This window comes from Python bivittatus, unplaced genomic scaffold, assembly GCF_059951505.1.
Source record: "Python bivittatus isolate LINGU-HERP-01145 unplaced genomic scaffold, Pbiv_v1 ctg000690_np1212, whole genome shotgun sequence".
NCBI classification, from domain to species: Eukaryota; Metazoa; Chordata; class Lepidosauria; order Squamata; family Pythonidae; genus Python; species Python bivittatus.
This window is the reverse complement of record NW_028277096.1, coordinates 1,905,630-1,931,337: the sequence shown is the minus strand read 5'-3', so window position 1 is coordinate 1,931,337 and position 25,708 is coordinate 1,905,630. Positions and strand designations below refer to the sequence as shown.

The 25,708-nt window shown below is 39.0% G+C and overlaps 1 protein-coding gene across 8 annotated transcripts in view; it reads left to right on the top strand.

Annotated features, from left to right (window-relative positions):
- The window catches only part of HMBOX1 (homeobox containing 1), a 128,633-nt gene that overhangs the window by 60,570 nt on the left and 42,355 nt on the right, over positions 1–25,708 (top strand). For all 8 annotated transcript variants that reach the window (XM_088152548.1, XM_088152545.1, XM_088152547.1 and 5 more), the window contains 3 exons: positions 4,458–4,542; positions 16,658–17,137; positions 19,238–19,323. In XM_088152548.1, the coding sequence (XP_088008674.1) occupies positions 4,520–4,542; positions 16,658–17,137; positions 19,238–19,323 (589 nt within the window). In that variant the 5' untranslated portion in view covers positions 4,458–4,519. The remainder of the gene's footprint in view (positions 1–4,457; positions 4,543–16,657; positions 17,138–19,237; positions 19,324–25,708) is intronic.

The following is a 25,708-nucleotide window of genomic DNA, read 5'->3' as shown; positions in this document are numbered from 1 at the left end:
GCTGAGAAGCTTTTGCTCTACTGCTTTGGAAGATAGTTCTTGCCCTGGGAGGGGCCACAGTTCAGTGGCAGAGCACATGCTTTGTGTGGTGAAACTCTAGGTACAATTCCAGCATCTTTAGTTGTAAAAGACCATGGAGAACTGAGCTGAGGTCAGTAAAAGTAGATGGTACTCAACTGTATGGCCCAGTGGTCTAAGTTGGCGTAAGGCAGCATCGGTTTTCCTGTATCTGCCAAGGTTGTATTCTTGCTGTGGTGAAATCAGTGTTGTCATATGGATAGAAAAGCCCACCCAGGAAATTGAGGAAGTTCAATGTATAGTATCTCTGGGGGTGGTTCTTGGTAGATAAATTGTGATTTTGCTCATCACCATAAAATGGCTACTGTAGTCACAAAGACAAGTAACCTACTCAAGAAAGCAGCAGTTGGATATGGGCTCCTCTATGCCAAATATGAATTTGGTATACTTCACAGAAGGAAAACTAGAGTGTGCAGCTCAACATTCCACCCCTTCTTGAAAACCCAAACTCACATAAACTCAGCTAAGTAGTCCTCTCAACTCAACTCCTACAAGCACTCACAAGTAGCAAAGAGTGACACCTGCCAAGTCCCATGGCAGTATCCTCCCCAGCTATCACGCTTACCAGGCAGCAGAGTATCCATTTTTTTCTTTCTCCATCCTCTGTTTAATGTTGTTGTTACTGTTCTTACAATAATAACAGTGGTCTCCACTGGGTGCGGTCAAAAAAGTCAAGATGGTGGCACAATGGTCCAATCAAAGCTCCGCCCACTTTCTATGTGCATAGCATGGATGGAACTTTGATTCCTCCATCATGTCCACCATCTTGACTTTTTGACCACACCCTGCAGACACCCCCTGATTAATAAGCAATAATAATGTAGTTTTCTGGAGGCACTGGATAGCAGTTTCAACTGCCCTGCCCTCTCCCTTTGTTTTGCTTTCCTAATTATATCTCCCTAACATACATTTGACCCAGAGGCATTATAGAAGGGGGAAAAAAAGATGGCTGGTGGTTGGACACCTTCAAAACTTTTAAAAATAATATTGGGAAGAGAAATCAAGGAAGGGGGTTTGGAAGTGGAACCAGCATGCCCTTGTTTGGATTCCATCTTTGTCTTTAGGTCCTTTGGTAGTTATAATCCACTTTTGCCTACAGAGATAAACATTTAAATAATGACTGTTACTGACAGATGCAATATAAACAATTTGCTTTTCTTTTTAAAAACATAATTCTGCTCCAGCTGCTCTGGGTCCTGATGATTCCTTCCTTCTGCTCTGGAATGCTGCTCAGTCTCTCCCACTCACTTCCAAACTCTTCTGTGTAGATTAAGGACTAGAAACTTGTATTCTTTTATTTTTTAAATGAAACATTGGGGCTCCTGCATGGTGCATCCTTAATAAATTTGGGTATTCATGGTGTCTGTCTTTGAACTAATTCACATACACATTAATGTGGCACTGAAACAGCAGCAAAGAAAAGAAGAAAAGTAGAGTGTCTGCTGTGTGAAATTACTGGTGGGGAAGTGTTCTGTCTATTTATATATTGTATTTTTATACAATACCAGTCTGAGTATATAATGTTATTACAAAGTTTAAGAGGACAGACTCCTGTTCCCCAAAAGCTGGGATGAAATTTGGGATCCTGAGTTGGAGGATATGCATTCCATATCTGATTTTCGGGCCACAGTCTGGCTATGACAGAAGACTGGAGTAACTTTTTTAGGATAAGAAAGCCCTATTGGTGTCATAGACATGAAACTTCCTTTTCAGTCTGAATGAATTTGAGCTGTTTCTTCCATACTACATTCCTCCATAATGGATTAGGGTGAATTAATTTTTCTGGCTGGTGAATCTTAGTGGGAAGACTGCACTTGTCAGTCTTCTAACTGCCGAGAAACTGGTTAAAGCAAAAAAGCATTCTTAGAGGAAGTGTGTTAGGTGGAGGCAAAGGTGGAGATGCTATACTCAAACATCTTAATTGCAGCCAGAGAGAAATGAACAAAACTGAAGTGGCTCCCAAGGAGATATTAGAAAATGCAAGTTGAAAATGAGAATGATTTAATGTCAAATGAGACAAATGCCGAGTTGATACTCCAGTGCCTCACGCTTCCACTTGTCCTTGGCATTGAGAAAATGAGATTTTTAATATCGGAAAAACAGATTGCCATGAAGGCTCATCCATTGTAAATTTGAGCTGCCTTTTAGAGCAGCTTTTAAGCTGGGGATTGGATTGTTCATTCCATTCTACAGTTGCTGCCACGATTTTCATACTAATATGGAATTCCTCCCTCTTCCCCCCACCCCTTTGCATTCTCTTTATGCACCAGAGAGGGAAGGAAGGAAGGCTGACTTCCTCTTTTGGTCTCCATTTCTCCCTTTCCTCCTCTTCCCCCCTCACTTTAACAAGTTAATTTCATTAATGAATAATGCAGACAGGACAAAGGTTTGTCAGGTTTAACCTCTGCGTTAGTTAGACAGATTAATGATACTCGCTGTTCTGCCTGGTTAATGCTAGGAAGACAAACTTAGGTTCTGTTTGTCAGACTGAAGGGTTGAGGCCTGGTGGTTTTGAAGTGCCATGATAGGAAGGGATATCAAAAAATCATACTACCTCTATTCAGCTAGTGAATTGTTTTGAAATCAAATGATATGGTAGAATTGTTTTCTGAAAAATTGACTATTCGGTTCACATTAAGTTTGGAAGTCACCATGAAAGTTTGGACTCTGCTTTCTCTCTCTGGGCTGCTGCTTGCTAACGGGAAAAGTGCCCCATCTTCATTCCTAGGCCTTATGTGTTTTCCCCAACTGAGATTTGATTTTCATATTTTAAAGGAGCTATACTGTTTTAAACCTGTGTTGCTTGCAACTTCCTCTCCACTTATTTGGAATGTTTGCAATCACTGCACGACATACAGCAGCTCAGCTAGCACACAAGGGAATTTACATGGCAAATATTGCAGGTAATGTAGGTAACAGCCCTTACAAATGTGGCTGTTGAATCTGCTCAATAAAATAGATGTACATCTTTTTGCTTCCTAAGTGGAAAGTATACCAAGGATGTATGTTATTAGTGCCAACGACTTTTCTTTCTGCAGAAGTACATACCCTTCTAATCCAGGTTTGTGAGCTTCTCAAATGCATCTTGAGGGCCACTACTTGGCACAGAATGCTGGACTAGATGGGCCTATGGCCTGATCCAGCAGAGATGTTTGTGAATTCTATGGCCTGATCCAGCAGAAGGACTTTTTCTGATGTTTGTGAATTCTTCTCTGTTTAAAGCAAAACAAAATATTGAGCACAAACATGTTAAAGTGACTGTGTAGCCATATGTGAGATCCATAATGTTGCTGTAGAGTTAAGGAGAAATTCCAGCTATGAGCTACTCCTGTTCTAGTGGCCCTTTGAAAAATTATTCTAGTCTAGTCAAAGTGAAAAGCTGTCCTTCCCACTCAGTGTCCCTCTAAATTTAGATATTTTTGTGGAATGTTTATTACAAATCTTATGCTCTTGTTAACTTAGGTGATCAGAAAAAAGTTCTCCCTTGTTTTTTTGCCATTCTCCTGCAAATATTGGAGTATTGTCAAAATGTACTACCATTATCTCCCCCCCCCCCCCAAGCTTGTTATGCCCAATCTTCCCATTCTTTGCTTGTCTGGAGGTTGAGTCATGGCAACTGGACTTCTTTTCTTTTGGTCTGATACGTTTCGCTGCTTGTCCAAGCAGCTTCTTCAGTCTCTGGACTGAAACTTCTGCAGAAGTTTCTGAAGAAGTTTCTCTGGACAAGCAGCGAAATGTATCAAACCAAAAGAAAAGAAGTCCAGTTGCCATGACTCAACCTCCAGATAATTCCACCTGGATGACTGAGAATCTTCATCAACATTCTTTGCTTGTGATTTCTGCCCTATCTAATTTCTGCCTTATTTAATCATTCTTGTAGCTTTCTCTGGGTTTTTCAGTTTTTACCAGTACCTGTTGGTACCCAAAATAGTACATAGTCAAATAAAGCATTAACAGTTTTGAAGTGAGATATGTCTGGTTTCTCTAAGTAATGGAAAACATGTTAAAATAGTATGGTTTCATATACTTCAAGTCATGTTGTCAGCTTACGTTGATTTGTCATTCTAAATCTACGCATGTTTCTCGGAAACTGGTATTTTAGTTCTGTGTTTTATTCAATAATTATGGCTTTCTAACCCATCATGTCCTTGAGATGCATTTACATTGTGATACACTGTAAAATATTTCAAAAAGACCCTCCTACCCATCAGAGTCCTGTCTATTTTAAGACAGATTGGAGCTTTATAGGAGTTTTGATAGAAAATGAAATAATGATTGCCTGTTTGCAAGGTATTTGTTTAGATGTGTGCAATGTTATGAAAAATAATTTCTAAGAAATTATTTAAAAAATTAAATCTTCTCCTTCTTATCTGTTTCAGAATGGTAACAAATACTGAAGACCTCCAAGAGGCTTTCTGACCTTCCTCTCCCCATGTAAATTATGCTGAGAACCTTTCCAGTGGTGTAAGTACAACATCAACTATTTTTTTCTCTTCCTATAGACAAAAGCTTAAGAGCCTGTACTTTTGTAAGTTTGCAGACTTCTGCTGAATTAAGGATTTCCTGTTGGCTGGTGATAATGTGAGTTCTAGTCCAGTACATCAGAGGGCATCAGGTTAGGGAAGGCTGACCTAGGAAGCTACAAGAGGAGCATGGGTTTTACTTTTCATACGCTTTCATGCTGATGGTGTGGTTTGTATTTTACTTCATGAAAGTTTCTCCCAAGCTTACATAAATGTGGTAGTGTGACAGTGACTTTGGTTAACTTTATAAGTGGTGTTCCTACAACACTGATATACCCCAGCCACTTGGCCAGTAATTAAAGGTTATAGGAACTGTTTTCCAGATAGGCTAGAGAGTAGTAGTCCACTCATATTTGTTGTTACAGTTGTGTGATTTTTCAATATGTAACTTTTGAGGATACTTGTTTTGTGAATATCCAACATGTATTTGTCATGAATATTCCCATTTTACAGATGGCTTTAAAAATGGTTCAGAATGGATTTGAACCTCAACTTGGGCACTGTAAACACATTTCCACACACGCAGTATGCAGTATTGGTGTTTGTAATTGGCAGGCATCATAAAACATTTTGATTGGATGGCCCCAATATGAACGTTTCTTTTGCTTATACTGTAGCGCAGTGGGGTTAAAAGGAAGGGTCTTTATTTGGATCTGAAGTACTGTGTATTCAAATTTCTGCTTGACTATGAACTGAGAAAGTAGCCAGTGACCAGTCTTAGCTCTTAAAGTTAAATTCTTTCTCAGCCAAACTGAGTAAGGCACTTTACACTTTGAGACATGCCCTAGAAATGCAGTACAGTTTAGAGTGTGAAATTCAATTTGTCTGCCATTTTTTCTCCTTGATTCTGATCAGGGGAATCAAGGAATGCTCGTACTGTTTCTTGCAGAGCAAAAGCTGAGGTTACCACTTGATTGATTAGTAAGGATAGAGCATTTGGCTTTGAGTATTCAGACTTTGCCCAAGCCAAAGGTTTCATAGTGCCTGCCAGTTACAAGGGCTAATGCTACATACTGCAAGTCTCTTCTGTGCTGGAAGAAGGCTTTGATGTTTGAATATAAACAATAGTTCCAGCAGTAGAATTCTAACCTGTTTGGTTGAAGATGCAATACACACCAGTGCAAACAAGAAAAACTATTTTCTTATGTTGATTATTTCTCCTGGCAGATCATTAAAAAATGGATGAAGAAATCAGAGACTGAAATTATTAATTTTGCCTGATTTTTTCCTCCTCCTTATTCTTAGAAAGTTACTCCAGGTTAGATCATTTGTTCAGCTTGCCTAAATTGTCTGCCTTCCCCTACTTGTAGTCCTGCAGATGTACTGGGCAATTATTTCCCGCATCCCCAACTATTATCTATGGTAGGGCATTAGATTGGTAAAGGTGGTATATTTTTGGCAGCAATTATTAGCCAGGGAGTTAGTTTCTCTTCTGATCTACTCCCTGCTCATTTTAAATGGAGGTGCTGGAGGTTGAATCTGCCAGTTTCACTATGTAATTCTAATTTCACCTGTGGTGATGGTGAAACATGATTGTTGGTTGTTGCTCCATGTGAATACAGCATACCTTAGAACATATCCAGGATTCTTCTTCAGTGGGAGTTCTGTGGCACAGGGGATCCTCATCTAGTCAAACTAAGGAAAAAGGGTTCCTAGGGAATAAAGTGTTTGCAAATTACTATTTATAATCTGTCCCATTTAAGCATCATTTGCTGCTTTGAAAGGCATTTTGTGTGTTCTTTTAGATTTAAGACTATTTTACCCTAGGATTCAAGTAAGTTTTCATGATTCATGGGTTGAACAAAGAGCAGATAAGTGAACCCTAAAAATATATTCCATGAAACCATTAACAAAAGTGCTTACCTATACTGATGCACTCACTCTGTCTCTTTCTCTCTTTCATGGACATACATGCCATTCCAGTCTCTGAGCATTTCATATATGAACAATATGAATGCATAAAGTTGAAAACTAGGAGCAGGATTTAGTCTCTTGGTTGAAGCATACCCTCCCTCAAGAGATTCGAAGAGTTGTGGGATTGACCAAAGTGGTGAAGCCATCATTCATGAAAATGAACTGGTTGTCACAACTTAGCAGAGATATCTCAGTTCATTTCATCATGAAATGAGGTATAGGGAGATGGTGAGCTACTGTCTTGGCCCTTGAAAAGCCCAGCTTTGTAACGGTGGTTGTGAAATTGGTTGGAGATCCAGGTTCAAGTGCAGTGGCAGAATTTTCTTGCTTCCCGGTACTTATGCACACTCCCTCTCTCTTTCATGGACATATACACATTCCATTCATTTCTCTGGGTATTTCACATCTTGGTGCTTACAGGTGGCAAGTGATTTTATTTTATTTTTTACCATTGGTAATCATTATGTCTGAAACCCAGTTAAAGAAATGTTGATAGATTTTAGTTATAGGAGTTTTAGCTAATTTAATTGATATGGGGATTAAATTTACATATGTATAAAAGCAATATTTATGAAGCATCGAGGGGGATTTTTGTTTGTTTTCAGACAATGTAAGCATTTTGTTTTTAGAAGCCTCAGCATGAAAGCGTTTTTGTGTATGTTAAGGGGAAAAAATCCTTATTTGCCAGCTTTTATAGATACTTATATAATCAATGGATGGGTGGGTGGATGGATGGATGGAAGAAATACATTTTAACTAGAGGTTTGGTGGGTATTCCTGCCTTGTCCTGGCTTCTGGGATTTCTCTCCCCCTTCTGTAGCCAACCTTTATACCATTCCCCCATCCTCCCATAACATAATTGCTCTGAAGGCATAATTTGCCACTCCCACCCTGTACAATCTCTGGTTGGGTTCTCTGTATTCCCCCCCCCCCAAAAAAAACAAATGTGACCAGGGAAGAACAAGGATTGGTTGCCATTTTTGTGCCCTCCCATTGACAAGCTTGGGGATGTGCAGGCCAGTTCAGTGGGAGGGATGGAGATGAGCAGTAAGAACACTCTCATGGCAATGCAGCCCTACTGCAGAAGATATAAGAGGGTGAGGCCAGTAACCATGTGGAAGTGCCATGAAGGATACAAGCAACTCTGAGTAATGGTGTGCCAATGATAGATTTTGAAAGCTCAAACAATGAAGTGGATTTTAAATTGTAATTAGGGCAGGACAGGGTTTGATATGATATCTGAAATGAACCTCTGCCTGGCAAAATAGTTTTATGCAAGTACACAAAGCCCTACTTGTACTAGTAGCTGAAGGACTTGAGGACAAAAGAATGCCTCTTCCATTCTATTATTCTATTGCTATTCCATTCTTGGCTTGAGTTGTATAAGTTGTGTGGCGGCGAGCATTTGATTATGCTGGATTTATTTTCAGATGTCTCGGGCTGTTCTTATTAACTGTCATCGCTTTGATCGAAAGTGCACAGCAGATTTCTGCATTTGTAGCACCCTGCTTTGCATGCCTAAACAGAACACTTTGGGGATGCAGCTGGGCAGACCTGGTGTGTCTGCTTTTACAGTTTTAGCCTGAATGTTCCTAGGGCTGAGCAGTTGTGAGAAGAAGCTGATGTCTAAACATCAAAGTGGGCTGAAGGAAGAAAACTTAATAAGAGAGGATGTAAATATTTCCTTCAAAAAAAAAAACCCCACACCTTATGGCTAGTTAATTCACCTGCTCTCTGGATTCCTCTGATAGAGGTTCCTGCAATGAGCCTATGGTACAGGCATCTATTCAGAAGGATTAATCATCTTTGAATGAATGAAGATTAAAAGTAAACTCAACTGCTATGATAAAACTAAACAACTTCTCATAATGGCCAACCTGCTATCTCCTAGAAGCCAGCAGACAGGACTGAAGGGGAGTGGCAGCCAGCCTCCTGCTGTTGCTCTGCTGCACTTTGTCCTCAGCAACATGTACTCTCTTTGAACATGGAGACTGCACTCCTAGAAGGAGGAGGAGAAGGAGGAACTATCTGATTCTGAATTTAAGAAAATCATCTCAACCTTTTAGTTGGGGAAATCTGCCCCTGTTTACACATAGATCCTCAAGACTTAATTCCAAGAGTCATCCCTGGAAACTGAAGTGGGCACAGTAAAGACTGTTGCATCTATGGCTCTGTTATCTGTGGCCTCAGGCCCTTTAAATGCCCCTGCAACTTTATTAGAAATTTCCAATAGGTTTGAGACTGATGTGGGCTAATTAATGCTCAAGTGATATTTTGTTTCATCCATCACTTTCTTTCCAAGACATGGTTCAGGATCTTGAAATGTTGCCTTGTAGCTCATGTTGAACTACTCAACTGTCTGGTTCTCTTCAAATGTTGCTTGGTTTCTTATAGCATGCAGGTATGCTGAAAGAGGACAATGGCTTCATCTCCATTAGAAAAAATGGTGGTAATTGCAAAAAGAATTTTATGTTTATTTCCTTTCAGTTTAAATTGAGCGTTTTGTTCTTGAGCCATTCAGAATGCATAACTAAATACAAAGGCTGCCTTTCTGGGCCACCAGTCCTCAAATCCATCTCTACCTCCAACTGTCAAGGACCAATAAGTGTATGCATGTGTGTTTGTGCACATGCTGTCAACAGTACATACACCAGCAAATTCTTAATTATATTGTACCTTTTGGAACTGATTTAATTATAAGCTGCCTTGAGAGTCCATTTTGGATAAAAAGAGGCAGTAAGTATTGTGTTAGATCCTGATTTAGTCTTACTTATGGTGATTGATTGATTATGTGCTGTCAAGTTGATATTAATTCTTAGTGACCACATAGATAGATTTTCTGCATGACAATCTGTATCTAATCTGGTCCTTCAGGTCTTCCAATGTTGCATCAATCACTACTGTAACTGAGTCCATCCACCTTGCTGTTGATCATCCTTTTCTTCTCTTCCTTCCATCCTTCCCAGCATTACAGCCTTTTCCAGAGAGCTAGATCTTTGCATAATGTGTCTGAAATGGGATAATTTGAGCCTGGCCATTTGTGCCTCAAGTGAGAACTCTGGATTGATTTCTTCAGTGATCCATTTGTTTGGTTTTTTGGCTGTCCATGATATTCTCAGGAGTCTTTTCCAACACCAAAATTCAAAAGTGTCAATACTTTTTCTATCCTGCTTACTTAGACTGGGTTGCTTAAAATTGTTTTGGGATTTCTTTTAACAGTGAAGAGTGGGCTAGATGCATCATCATCATCATCATCATCATCATCATCATCAAAGAGTATTTGAAATCAGTGGGATTTAATATAGTAATTCCTACAGTCTAAAATCATGTTATCACAATACAATAAACAACCCAATTCATCAAAAGTAAAAAGAATGATCAGGGAAGAGGAAAACCAGCCAATGTAGGGAACATCTGAAAGGTTTTAGTAGCTTTGATGATGATTCAGTGACTTGAATGGGAACTAGTTCAGATAGAGGAGGAACCAAGTACAGATACATTTTCAACATATTCAATGAGTACTTCTCACTTCTTCCTCTGCTGCAAGTAGGTGGAACAGATATATAATAGATGCAATTTAAGAAACAAGTCCACAAAAATTTCTTGATAGCTGAATTTTGAAAGTTCCCAATCCCCATCATTGCCTTTAAAAATATATTTCACTCTGATTTAAGAAAGACTATGAACTTTGGTAAATATGCAGAAATATGAGAAGAAATTAAGAACCCTGGCTGGTTTCTAATGCAAGAATTTTGTTTTCAGAGATGGTTAAATTTGACATGCTCCTGCTCTTGTAGTTTCATAAGCGGAATGACATTTTGCAAATCTGAACTGTTCTGCTTTTCCTTTATTAAATAAAAAAACAAACACCCAGATCCAGCTTTTTTAGTGGGCTAATTCCTGCAAAGAAAAAAACAGTGCGCCCTTCTCCCAAAAGAAACAAATTAAAGTAATACAATTAAAGCAGTTGTGGCAAATTAGAAGGGCTTCAAACATTATGTAGTGATAAACTGCTAATGGGGATGCATGTCCCTTAATTAACAAGGAGCATCACATTATTCTTAAACGTCTGGTTGCAGAATTGCCTCGTAAATTGGCTTGTTAAACACAGGACACCTTTACATTAGGGATTTGCATGCAGTTTACAACTAGAATTGCTGTGAGGTTAACTCTACCATTAAAAAGGTTACACATTGCTGGGAAGAGTGCAGTGTGTGTTCTCCTCTATCTCCACAATGCAATTTTCTTCCTGAATTTCTGAGCAGTCTAGAAGAGTAAGGCATCATTAAACATTGGGATTCCTTTGTGGCTTGAAAAATGCTATTATGTGGTGACGGCCTTGTTAAAAAGAGTTGCACAGAATGCAGAATAAGTTCATGTTAGCACAAGTGAAGGAAGCAGCTAATTTTGTAGCTATAACACAGATACATAGTATTTACACACAATGTCCAAGACTGTATCTTTGGGAAATGATAAAGGATTTCTCTCCTCCTTAAAATAGTCATTTAGTCTTGATGATATAGTCAGGGATGTGTGTATGTGTGTGCAAAATGGTAACGTTCAGAATTTAGATGACATTTTCTGTTGAATAGTAAACATTCTAAGAGGAAGCATATCAGGTCACTCTTAAAATTGCCAGTAAATCCAACATCTTCATGTACCGTGTAGTCCTATGCATATTTTTCAAAAGAAATAAGTTCTGTTTTGTTCAAGGGGACTTATAGTAAGAGTATTTAGGACTGCAATCTATATGTCATAATTTATTTAGTTTCCTACAGCGAAACATTTTAGGGCCATGCAAGCGCTTTGAATCCAAAGGCAAAAAGTGCTTTGGGGTGTTTGGGAGTGTCTGCTATTCCTTAAAGCAGTTGTATATTTTTTGGAAATATGTAATTGCTCCTTGTAGAAGCAGCAGCAGCAGCAAGATTTTGGGTCAGGACAGATTTGGTTGAAGGTATTGCAAACAGATGCCCTCTGTGTATCCTGAAATACTCCTTTTTGCCTTTGAATCTGAAATGCTACACAGCTCTAGAGCATTTTTTCTAGTAGATGTTGAATCTGATTATCCAGAATTTGTGCTGAGCTTTGCTCCTAGTGACTGTCAAAATTCACAAAGTTTCTGACATCCATTTGCTCTTTTATTTTCATGAAATAAAAAAGTTAAAAAAAAAAACAGTATATATAAAAAAATCTGTGTTTGTTTTTTCCAGATGTAAATATCTAATAGTTAATTGAATGGATCACTTTTCCTAAACATGATTTTTAGTTCTGTGTGTTTCTTCCTGCTTATGCAATATAACCAATATAACCATTTAATTTAGTCATTTTACTTGTAAGCTGCCTAGAGTCACTTATATAGTGGGATGAGCGGCATATAAATTTGATTAATAAAATAAACAAACAAACCTACTTATTAATTTAGCCAGTGCCGTACCAGTTCAGATTCTGTCAAACTTCAAACTTTCAGTTACTTGCAACTAATTGTCAACAAAGCAGGAGTCTATTCCATATCTTTCCTTTTAACTTTCCATTTTCAAAATGAATGAACTAACCCCAGCAACTTCAGCATGGTGCCTGGGAGCAACAAAGTGCCTGCCTGCCAACTCATTCTTTGGTAGCTGACAAAGTTCCTGTCTGTAAAGGTTGAAACTGGTGAAGTGGAAATTTTTAAAAAATTTCTGTCCACAAGTATAGAATTCTAAGACCACATTCACAGACACTTCTTTGTAGCGTTTTTAACACGAAATCTTTGCAAAATATTCCTTCTCCTCCAGTGTGCTACTTCTATAGGTATATTTTGAGCTATGTTTAAAATAAAAAATGTGAAACTTCTGAATTCTGGCATTTTCATACTTTTTTCTGCCCTTTGCTAGTCCTTATGATACAGTGGTACCTTGGTTCACAAACTTAATTCGTTCCACGATTCTGGTTGCAAGCCGAATTGGTCGCGAACCGAATCAAATTTCCCCATAAGGTTCAATGTAAATAAGGTTAATCTGTTCTGACCCCTACGAACGTGGTCGTCAGCCGATTTTGGTCGCCAGCTGAATCAAATTTTCCCATAAGGTTCAATGTAAATAAGGTTAATCTGTTCTGAACCATATGTATTTTTTTAAACCATCTTTATTCTTCAAAATAGTCGGGATTGTCGACTTCGCCATCTTATACTCCGAGGCCAGATCAGTCACACGAGTACCACGCTTGTGGTTTTCTACAATTTCCTTCTTCAATTCAATGGTTATTTTCTTCAAAACCTTCTTCTTACCATTCTTGCTCTGCACTTTCTTGTTACCTTCATTATTGCTCTGCACATTCTTGTCACCTTCATTACCATTCTGCACATTCTTGTCACCTTCATTACCGCTCTGCACTTTCTTTTTACCACCATGCTTGCTCTGCACTATCTTTGGAGCCATGCTGGATGTCCTGTATGTGCTAAAAAGCACACCAAAAAGCTTCACAGCAAGTGTCTGTCTGCGACCGCGATCTCACATAGAGGAAGCCACGACCACGTGTCAGAGCAGGGAAGATGGCCACGGGTCGTGTTGGTCACCCGATGCGGAGTTCACGAACGGAAGCAAAATTTTGCGAACACTGCTGTTCGTGAACCGAATTGTTCGTGAACAGAAGCGTTCGTGAACCGAGGTATTACTGTATTTTAAATAATAAATTTGAGGTCATTCCCTGTGTCTTTGCCCATTATTTCTTTTTATTTGGCTTATCAGTATATTGGAATAATTCACAAATTATGCAGAGTCAAGTAGATTTGATATTATTTAAGTGGTTATATGTTCACAAAAATACTGGTATATTTTATTAGAGCTTAGAAATAGGAAGTCTTTTTTATGGATTTACATACAGGGAAATTTTGGTAGGGGTATCATGTTTCTGTAGAGTGGCTTTTTGATATGCAAGACAGGAGATGACACCCTTTCTTGTCTGATTAATAAACTTTGTGGAAATGCCAGATTTTTGAAAGATTGAGAAATGGATCATTTAAAAAATGTTTCAGCTTTGCTTGTAACCTTTTCCTATATGAAAATTACTTGTTCCAATTTAAAAAATCCTCCAGAATTTATGACTATTTTTTAAAATTCTAACCTGGTTGGAAAGGATGAAACAGTTGTTGCTGTGTCTCTCCAATAAGCTGTAGGGATTTATTTCCATTTGTCAGTACAGTAGTATATTTGTGAGGGAGCTGTGACATAGTAAGTCAGTGTTTCTCCACCTCGGCAGGTTTAAGATGTGTGGACTTCAATTCCCAGAATTCCCCAGCATGGCTGTCTGGGGAATTCAGGGAGTTGAAGTCCACACTTCTTAAACCTGCTGAGGTTGAGAAACACTGCAGTAAGTAGAGCACTTGCTTGTAGGTCAGAAGTCTTGGGCTCAGCCTCACAGGGGAAAACTCCTATCTGAGCTATATTGGCTCACAAAATGGCTGCCATAAGTAGAATGTCTCTATTCTCAAAATGGCTGCCTAATTACCAAACACCCATTTACCAGAAGACAACTGGGAAGTCTTGTTTCTTCCTCTTTGTTCTCTTCTTGGCTCAGTGGGATCCACTATTTTAATTTTTTAAAGAATAACTAGGGTGATAGATATACTTTAAAATAAAAAGGAAATTTCTCATTTATTTTGTATTTTTAAGTCAGGAGGAAGAGTGAGCTGGAAAATACTAGCTACCTGTCTCTGCATTAGAAAGGCTGCTCCAGTCTCTGCTTAGAATGAAAGAACCTTCCAGCCATATCTGGAGCTGGATGTAAAATTTCCAGAAACATTGAAGCCATGGGAATCCCCCCCCCATTTTTTTGTAGGGAAAATGAAATGTATGGATAAATGGAAGTGTATACAATAATTAATTCTAACATACCTTAGATCAGTGCTTCCCAAACTTTTTCCTTCATTACCCAAAATCTGGTGGGTGCCTGTGAGCAAGTGAAGGAGGGAAGGAGGGTGCGGTGTGTGCGAACGAGCAAGCAAACAAAGGCCGAGACGGGTGGGGGAGACTTACCCAAGTGACTTGTGATCTCCCCTGCCAGCTTCCCCATTGGCCTTGCTTGTGGGAAGTCAGTAGGGAAGGTTTCAAATGGTGATCACGTGACCGCAGGACTCTGCAAGTGCGTAAGTGCGAGCTGGTTGCCAAGTGCCCAAATTTTGTTCATGTGACCACAGGGATGCTGCAGTGGTCAGAACTTCAAGGACCGGTCGTAAGTCCCTTCCTTTAGCAGTTATCCGTCGTAACTTAGAACGGTTGCTGAACGAATGGTTTTAACTCCAGGACTACTTGTATTATAAAAATAATATAATTGAATGATCTTTATGTCATTTCAACAAATTACCATTGGTAATTTCATCAATTTTCATCTTATCAGGAATACTTTGGGAGATTTTCAAATATATTTTAGTACACGTGGCAGTCTTTAAGTCAATTTAAATGTCCCTGTTGTGATTAGGTAAGGGTTTGTGTGTCATTACCCAAAGAAAAACCACTTTTACCCAATTTTGGGTAATTTACCCAGGTTTGGGAAGCACTGCCTTAGAGACTTAGTAATTGTATAGATATGTTTTATTGGTTGCCTTATGAAAGTGTATGCAGTATATAACATTGTGTATAACAATATACATTTATTGAATGAATGTGCATTAAATCTATAAATGGAGATACGAGTTGCTGAACTTGAAGGAATTTTTCCTCTTTAGGCGAGGCAGGCAAAAGGTTAATGTTGGACATAAGAAGCTATCAGTATTATGGTATAACAAATACAGCAATATCTTTGGGATGGTTTCTTCCACTGTAGCAAACCAAAGTAGAAAGCATAACATTTCAGGAAAAAAAGAGGAAAAAAGGGGGAAAATCCAATGTTCAAAATATACATTTTGCCATATTAGTCTCATTTTTGAATTTTAAATTCTGTGATCAGCAGTTTTTACTTCCGAACCTTTATGTTACTTTATCATTTTCAGACATTGTAGGAGACTCCCAGACTTCTTTATTCATTCTCATTTTCATTTATTTCTTGAATTGGTGTCAGTGTTTCCAAATATAGTATGGTTTCTTTCATACCATAAGCAATATATATGCTATCTAAAATTAAACTATTTCATATTTTATTTTTTTTCCATTAAAAAAAAATGACACACAAAAAAGGCCTTGAGATTAAAAAACAGAGGAAAAAATATGTTTGGTGGTTTTTTTCCTGTTTTTTCTTGGTTTCTTGGGGGAGGTAGGTAGAAGTTCACATTTCTGTCCATAAATTCTCTTTCTACTACTACCCTCCACCTTCTGTCCCATGTAATAAGTCTAAGTTCGAATGATTTTTCTCAGTATACTGGTTTATTGTTTTATTTATAATTTGATGATGTTTTTCTGCTGCTGGGCCCATTTCTTTCTTTTTTTAAAATTTATATTTTACTGAGTAATTCTGATATTTATTTTGAAGGCCTTTGGGTGGAAAATTGACCTAAAATGCTAATATAAATAAAAGAACTTTGTTTCTGAAACTGTGGAGAGTTGCAAAATCAGGTTACCTTATTGATGGGAGAACTTGCCTTCCAAAGGAAAAGGGTCAGAGCTCTACTGATAATTATTGATTTCAAGAATCTAAAATAAAATGTAATGTACAGCATGAAACGTGCAATTAACAATGACAAATGTCTGCCTGCAGGCTTATAATCCTAAATAAGCAGACATACAAAGAAAAAGAAGGATGGGAACAGAATAATACAGTCAAATCACTGATCCAGCTTGCTCGGTATTGTCTAGTCTGTCCGCGGCTCCCTGTGATTTCAGATGCAAGTTTCCCAGGCCTACCAGGGTGATTGAAACATTGATACTGAGACGTCCTATATGCAAGGGTGTTGTTCTACCATGGAGATATGGGCTTTCTGGAGTGGGAAAACAGGAATAAGAAAAGATGGTAGAGGAAGAGGAACACTAACTTAAAAAAAAAAAACAAATACTGAAAGTTTGGCTAAATAAATACGCCCGCCATGAGGCTCATCCTGAAGAGTAGGTACAATATCCTTTGTGCCCTATCAGAGTACAGTGGCTGATAGTGTTTTATGCTGAGGAGGGGAAGCTGCGTCTACGTTTAGTGGAACTGCTTAAATGAAGCATATGTTTTGCATCTTTTTCCCCCAGTCTGCTGGAAACCATGTTTCACTACACTGATGAACCCAGATTCACCATAGAGCAAATAGACCTACTTCAACGCCTGCGGCGCACTGGTATGACACGGCACGAAATCCTCCATGCTTTGGAAACCTTTGACCGTCTTGACCAGGAACACAGCGACAAGTTTGGGCGGCGGTCTGCCTACGGGAGTGGATCCTGTAGTAACAGCACCAACAATGTTCCAGCGTCTTCCTCCACAGCCACAGCTTCCACGCAGACCCAGCATTCTGGGATGTCTCCCTCTCCTAGCAACAGTTATGATACTTCCCCACAACCTTGCACTACCAATCAAAATGGGAGGGAGAGTAATGAGAGGTTGTCTGCCTTCAATGGGAAGATGTCGCCTACACGTTACCCTCTGGCAAATAGCATGGCTCAAAGGTCATATAGCTTTGAAGCCTCTGAGGAGGACTTGGATGTAGATGACAAAGTAGAAGAGTTGATGAGGTAGGCAAAGTTGTATATCATGGATCAAGAATTAACCATACCCAGCTTCTTTCCCTTCCCACTCCCTGCAAAGACACTTCAGAGTGTTGGATTTTTCTGAATTGCCTTGCCAGGTCAAAGCTTAGTTGTCTCAGGCCAGCTGGATTGAAGAGAGATCTTAGATCTTTGTTCATCTGGTGCACTCTTCACAGCCTCAGTTTGGATTTGGATGAATATCTAATGCAAAAACTGACATGATGAAATTACCATTGGGTGGCTCTTGTGACATGGCAATTGGCCATTTGAACTTGAGTGTATTGCTTAGATGCAGCAAGGCTCAAGTGTAACAGTTTCCCCAACCTGGTGGCTTTCAATCATCCTCTATCAGGATAGGTTGAGAAAGGCTGTCCTGGGGAGTTTATGTGGTTTAAATGAAGAAAAGAGATACTTGGAAGTAGAATGTTGGTTCTTTTTGCACTGGGCTTGGAAGCTGGTTGCTTTGTATAGTTCAGCAGAATGTAGGCCAGCAGTGAATATTTTAGAGAAAACATAGGTTTTTGAAAGACCCAACATACCTTTATTGTTATATAAGCAAATAATCAGACATATTTAAGAAAACAAAAACACAATTATTTGGATTAGTGAGACTCATATATGAGTGAGCCGTAAAATAATCTGCATTTAAACACTATAGTTATGCAAGCCCCATATTTCTGCACCTTAAAATGTATATTACATAGTTTATCTGATTTTGCCAGAATAAAGAGAAACAAATAATCAAGGAAAATAACTCTCAGTTTCAGAATTATTTTTAAGACATCAGAAAGTATTGCTGAAGTATAGTTTTCAGACATATGTTTATAGTTATCAGGGATGGAAATTTAAAGAATCCTGACATGCACAGGGCTGTGGATGTGATTTTTACTATTTGGCCATGCAATGCCAGAACATTCATAGTTATGTGTGTATATATCCATTGGTTGCTTCACCATATCAGTTACTTACTAAAATGTGGGTCTGTTACTTCGCCTGTTTATAACTGAGCATCTTTTCTGCCCAGTGTCCATTCTCACAATTCCATTCAAATGATTGTTTCATAGTGAAGACTTTTTTTTCTTAGCAGGAAAATGTGAGACTTTGGAGCGAACAGCTACAATGATAATTAGGGTAGATTTAATAGTCCAGTGCAAGTAGGCATATGAAAACTAATTATGCAATAGCCAATTCTGTCTTCCCAACCTGTCTTTAGATTTCTTTCTTTGCTCTGTGGAGTTTCTTGCTCCATTCTGCTTCTCACTCCTACTGAGACCTGTGCATACAGTTCAGCTTTATGTTCTGCTTTGCATTGGTGTGTGCAAAGCAAATTCTTTAGTTCCCCAAACTGATTTTCAGAGAGATTATACATTTGAGTGGAGCACGTGTGTTGGTTGCAGGAAGATCCTAATTTCAGTACCCTCACACACCCCAAAATAAAGAGTGTCTTAATTAAACAGAGGTGGAAACATCATTATTGGAATCCATGGAGAAGCACTATGAGCCTTATTTGGCTTAGACAGAATAATAATAATCTGATTTCATACAAAACAGCTTTAGGCATTCCACACCAAATGGAAGATGGGGTAGAATCATATTTATATGTAACACCAGAAGCATTCAAATTGTATATGCATCTGATAAGCCCTGCTGTAATAGTTGTAGCAATAGACTTCAGGAACACTACCTGGTTCTTAAATCCAGGTGTCAATGTGGTTTGCTCTGATTTCTTTCCTTTGAGCAACATTCCCTTTGTGAGAGCCTCATTTAATGACAGAGGCTGCTACTGCTGCTGCTTCCCCCCCCCCCACCCCCAAGATGTTAGTTGGAGAGATTTATTCATCCCCTGTAATGAAACTTTGTGCATTCCATATGGCTTGCATGAATTTATACAGACCGTGAGTCATCCATTTTCCTTGTATGCTTTGATCCACTGATGACACTGATTAAAAGAAATGTCTGCTGGCAAGGGCAATATATCAACCCCCTCCCCACCACCTGCCATAAATGCATCTTCAAATTCTACTTTGGTCCTGTCTCTCTCTTTTTATTTTTCATCTCTGCCCCCAACCCCACACGTTTTGATAGGAGGGACAGCAGCGTGATAAAAGAGGAAATCAAAGCCTTCCTGGCCAACCGGAGGATTTCGCAAGCAGTTGTTGCACAGGTTACAGGTAAGGGCTCGAAAACGTCCCCTTTTCCATTTTAAAGTATTGCTACATCATCTTGCTTCTTTGCTGGCTAGCGCAGGTGTTGGCATATCGCTCCACATTCTGCATTGCAGTACATATCTGTCAGCGTAGTTATTATAATATATGCCTTTGATTTAAGATCCATTGTCACACATGTCATGCGACTTCCTCAGTGAATCAGTATTTTTATTCCCCCTCTCTAATCCTGCCTGATTCTTCCTCAGCCCCCCTCCACCCAATGGCTTATACTAGTAGGATTTTCCCCCTATAATATTGTAATGAGTATCAAGTGCTTTTGAAATGGCTTTTTAAAAAATTCTAAAATCACACACGGTGATCTTGTTTGCAGGAAAATGCAGCTCCTATTTTGCACTAGCTGACTTGAGGAAGACATTAGTTCAGTCCACAGGATATTTACCTGGGAAAGTGTTTAATTATACTTGGTGTATTAGATCCAAAATTTGACCTTTCTACTTAAGCTGTGTGGGTGATACTACTCCCTGTACACACTTTAGTTTCTCATTGCTTAGCTTCTATTTGTAACATTCCATATATAATAAATATGCTATGCAAATACAATGTGCAGACATATGTAGTAATTTTATGATTTATGTTCCACCTTTTACTTTAGGACTTTAAGGCAGCATACATGGTTCCTTCCCGTACCCCATTTTTTCCATAATTTCTCTCTAAAGTAGGCTGAGGTAGTGACTATCCAAAATATACCCTGTAAGCCTCCTGTGGGGACTCTGGGAATATGGGCATTCTCAATCCTAGTATAACATTCTAGCTGCTACACCATATATGTCAAACTTGGTCCTCCAAGTGGAGACCCTTTTATAGCCAAAATGGCACCATCCACAGACAGGGATTAACTGCCTTGATGGAACAATACATTTTTTTAAAAAAGCTCTTACCCAAAGAGTTTGATGTGACTAAGCAAATTGGTGAATGCTGGAGCAAATTATGGAATGCTGACTGTTTGGAAAGGGGGGAAAATTGAGCACAGGAGTACAATGTATAGAACCCTGAATAGAAGCACTCCAGGCTGTAATATTTTGTTGCAGATCCAATTTATAGCTAATTTACTCTTTAAATAAACTGATACCCTTTTATAAAAACACATTGTTGAAATAATTCTTTTTAATATCAGTTGAAAACTTCAGGAGGAGAACGCTCTCTGTATAAGGGGCATTGCTCAGTTAAGTACATGCTTTAAATTCCGATTACCAGTTCAACTTCCTGTACATCTAGTTTAAAAGTAGCAATGCTGGGAAAACTTCTCCTAGTTAAAGTAGGTAATACTGGTCTGCATGGATCAATAATCTGACTTAGTAGGTTCATCACTTACTTTGCTACTGGCAGTGGTTCTGTTCTGAGGAGTCTCAGAAGAGGTGTAATTCAAGAATCATCTCTAGTTGCCTTTGCTTGATTTTGTTGCATGGTCAGTTCAAAAGATGAGGGCCTGTGAAAGAAGCCAGGGAGCTTTGGTGAATAGTAGTCCAAGAGACCTCAGTGAGATCCTTGTATCCCTCTGAGTTTGGACTCTGTAGGCAGTCTGCTACCTTATCACAATGACTCCCCAAATATCAGTGGTTAACATGGCTAGGTTTATATTGAATATAGCCCACCAGCACCCTTTTATGTCCCCAGAGTGGGTGAGGCTAAAAAAGTGTCTCAGTTTTTCATGTTTTTTGAAGGGTTGGGGAAGATGTTAAGGAGAAATGCATGCTTTAAGCCATACAGCACTAAGGATTAATATTTGTAGGACACTGAAATAATTTCACAGGTATGTGTCAGGTGTGTAGATATATGTACGATGCATACTTTTTTGGTGAAGACAGGAAGTTGATATAAGAGAGAATTATATATGAACAGTTGTGGATCTCAAATTTCCATCTTCAAAGTAGTTAGAGGATTTTACTGATTTTTTTTACTCCAATTTCTACACTGTTTATTCCTTCCAAATCTCTGATTAACATATAAAATGTTGCAGAAATCAATAGCTCATATTATAGTAACTTGCTTCTGGCTGGTGTTCTTCTACAACAGCTTCCAGAATAGTTTATAAATCTACAGTTAAAATAATAATGCAGTAACACCAGAGTTAAGGGGAATAAACACATGAGCCTAACAAGCATTCAAGCTGGATCTCTACAGGATCTCCAACAGCTTCTTGTCTTCCATTGAAGCTAGGATGGTGTTGACTCACATCAGAGCTGCTGTATTTCTGTTTTTTAGGGAGACTGTTCCTTTCTACCAATGAAAGAGAGAACCAAACAAATGTGGGATCCTGCTGCAAGTTGGGAAGTTGTTCCTACTACCAGTAGGAAAATTATGTGCTCTTACAGTCAGAAAAAAGTAGGCCTGCCAATTTTGAGCTGCATCAATAACAACAAGGGATACCGTTGCACTTTTAATTGATTATGTTTGTTTATTTAAAATCCTTTATATTCCAGTCTTTCTCCCTAAGGGGATCAGAAGAGTATATACTAAAATCCATAATGTAGGGTAACACATGACAAAACTCACTACAGCCAAGGGCTATAGGGCTCCCTATTCTAAAGTATAGTATATACCATATAGTATAGTATACCATACTAAAGTATGAGTATACTCCCTATATTCATAGAGCTCCCAAAACTAAATGCAGGCAGTGAAGGAGATTATTATACATAGAGAGGATAGGGAATCTATAGTCCTCTGGAACTTGCTGAATTGCAGTTCTCAGCATCTTTCATAATCATCCCTGCTGTGCCTACTGGGAATTGTTATTCATCATCAATTGGAGGACCGTAGGTTCCTCATCCCTGGCATATAAGATCAGCTCAAGAATGATCCCTAATAGGCCTAACAGTATTTCTGTGCCTAGAAATGTACTAAAGGCCAGCCAGTTGCAACTGATCTTCCTCACACACTGTAGTGATGTATCTCCAGAATGATTTCTGCAAAAATGCAGAGAGCTGAAATGATCTTTGAAACCCTCACTTTTGAAACTTCCTAGCTTTCGGTTATACATTGCTCTTTGAATTTGTAATATAAGTGCATAGAATATTTTCAGTGTGTGTTCCCTGCCATTCAAAAGAAGATTATGTCCAGTTAGGCCGTAATTAGTGCCCTCATTTCCTATGTGCCAAACATGTAGGTAAATAGTAAGCAGACTGTTTTCAGAAGTGAAGCTTTTACTGTTGCATTCAAATTATTAAACACTTGAATGTAAAAGTTTAAGCATTCATGGTCAAATTTAATATTTCAGTGAATACCCAAGTGAACAGAAGCTGACACATCCTGTACATGAGACATAGTTAAACACAACATCTTTCTGCAGATTTAAATGCATATTTATTATTTAGGTGCACTTCATAATAAGAAAGTTATGTGTATGGCAGTGTAGAAGCTTGGACACCCCTTCAGTCAATACTTTGTAATGCCTGTTTTGGCAAAATAATAAGTTTCCAAATACTGTATTACCTGTGGTCATGTAAGAGTCTTTCTATTCTTGTTTTTTGGAATTTTTCCCCACTCTTCCTTGGAGAACGCTTTTAATTCAGAAATACTCCTAACTTCCCCCCCTTCAATAATATTTAAGGGTGGGAATTGTGAAGGCCATTTCAAAATCTTTATTTTTCTCCTTTAAGTACTTCATGGTTGGTTTGGAGGCATGTTTTGTATCATTGCCTTGCTGAAATATCCAACTGCTTTTTGTCTTCAGTTTCTTCACTGGCTTCTCCAAATGTATCTTGTATGTTGTGGTTGAACAGTTCAATCTTTCTTTTATCAGTCCAAAGCACTTTGTTCCAAAATGTTTCAGGCTTATCAAGGTTTTCTTTTGCATAGTTTAGAACATAACTTTTGTGATGAAGTCAGAGAAAAGGTTTTCTTCTGTCAACTCTCTGATGTAAATCTTTGTTGTATAAGCAACATTGTACTGTACTGTGGACAGATAAACTCTTCAGCAGGTCATGATCTGTGGGATCTCCTTTACAGATCTGAAAGATTCCAGGTAATTCCAGTAGAGATTTTTCTTGATCTTCCAGATCTGCCTTGACTACAACAGTTAGATGTAATTTCCATTTCTTCCCTGGTGGCTTCTCTGCTATCCTTTCCCCTTCCTCCCTATATTACTAACCAATCGCTCTCCTGAATGTGAAGAAGAGATGGCTATGCACAGAAACCCTACCATGTGAATCAGAGGTGATAATGACAGGCTCTGAAGAAGATGATATTCATATAGCTGGAACTTTTTTTAAAGGGATGTTCCATGATTTTAAGCCTTGCCATGCTGATCATCCAGTATTTTTCCATTCTATCTTTCTGTACTTTTTACAAGATGTCAAAGTATTATTAGTAATACCTTGGGGAAGCTCTAGAGATCTCTTTCCTGCCCACTGCATCACCTTGCAGAAGGCCAGCAGGGCATGAGAGTGGATTCTCCCTTTGCGCAGTGTCCAATCCTTTACTCCAAGCCTGATTGAGTCTCCTTCCCTCACCACAGTGGAGTGAGGAAGAGAGGGTGAAATGGACCAGACAACCCACAGCACCTTTTTCTATTACACGGAAGAACTCAGAAAAAGGAGGGTCTGCCTCAGCAGCAGATTTAAAAGGGGATGAAAATGTTCATTCACCCAACAGCCCTGCATGTACATAGTTACCAGCAAGGTGCCCTCAAGCACAGCTGATATCCTATCATCTAGCTGAGACACTAAATATCAGGAAGAGGGAAAGAGGAGGGAGCCATCATGGTTGAGCTGCCTTTGAGCTCCATACCAAGCTACCATTGGGCCATCTGAACTCTTTCAGTAGAGGAGGAGAGGAAAATTTAGCTGTCCTCCTCTATTGTCTCTTCCTGACTACACTTGTTTTATGTAGTTTTATTTAGCTCTCCTCCTCTATTGTCTCTTCTTTACTACAGTGTTGTCACTGCCTGCTAGTCACAAGTAGCATAGGCTAGAGAGGAGCTGTTAAGCAAATTTGGCTATCATTCTTATTTTCTCCTTCACCATGGAAATATCAGCCTCCACAAGGTTACTCTTCCCCTGATCAGACTATTAAAAAATGGAGGAAATAGCTCCCTAAGAGAAAGTCCAGTCTGTCTGGCAGCCAGCGTACAAATGGCCATGGAGGCAAGGAGCTCAGTAGCCAGATTGAAGGAGGCAGTTCTGCAATAGGCCGATTGGAGCTGTTGGATTCGCCTCTGTTGGACTCGCCTGTATTGGACTGAACTGGATTCACCTCTGTTGATTGGAGCTCAGTATATTGCTGACCTCTGAAGCTCCTCTTCCATGGACCATGAATTGTCCTGGTGGAAGGACTGGAGCCAGCATAAAAAGGAAAGCAGTTTCATGCCAAAACACCTAAAACTGGTCTTGGGCTGCTTCAGCAGCAAGTTGGTGGCAAGATGGAGTTTCTTTGTGAGGATACATCCTCAGCAAATAGTAAGTGACTATTTTTGTGACACCTTCTGTTCACTCAGGGGTTCACTGAAACGTACCATTTGGCCAAAGTTGCATACATTTTTACTTGTAATGATACATATATGCTGTTATGCATCCCTTCTTCAAACTTGATGGAAGTTACTGATTTCCTTTCTTCAATCCAGAGTTGAGTTGGAAGACAGATAAAAATAGTAGAATTAATTTTACCATGATCATTACTCAATTAAATAACTTAATTAAATTAAATCTTTCCAGCCTAGCTGGGGATGTTGGAAGTTGTAGTTCAGCATAATTGAACTAAGATTGAAAAGAGCAAAAATGGGATTGCTTGTTTTGAAAGAGGCTAAGCAGCCTCTGAGCAATCTTGCCTCCCATCCCCAATTTTCTTTCTTCTCTTTCTGTGTCCCTGTTCTGTCCCACTGCTGTCATCCTCATTCACTCTCTGCTTTCTCTTTCTGTGCCTCCTCTATTCCTCGCTGTTTCCTCTTTGCACCCTTTCAGTCTCTCTCCTCTGCTAGTATCCTATCCAACTGTTCCCCTTTCCCACCATTTGCTTTTCAGATAGTTTCCCTATCCCCATCCTGGCTTCTAGCACAGGGTCCCATCTTATTTCTCCCTTCCTATTTGTGATCCTATCCTCCCCAGGTTTAGCAAAATGTAAGAGAAGGGTTTCAAAGAAAGTTTGAGGAATGGCACCTACCCTGGCAGGAGGGAAGATGCTGGGGGCTAGCAGTTATCTAAGGAGGCCAACTTGGGTGCCAAGCATGTCAGTGAATTATGCCATTCTAGGTAAATTTTACCCACTTGTTTATTAGGACTTTCGTTCAAAATATAAATAAATAAATAAATTGCTGTCATTAATCAGCACAAGGAAATTGGTATTCAAATATCCAAAAGTAAATTGACAATATCAGGATAATTAGGAAAAGTCT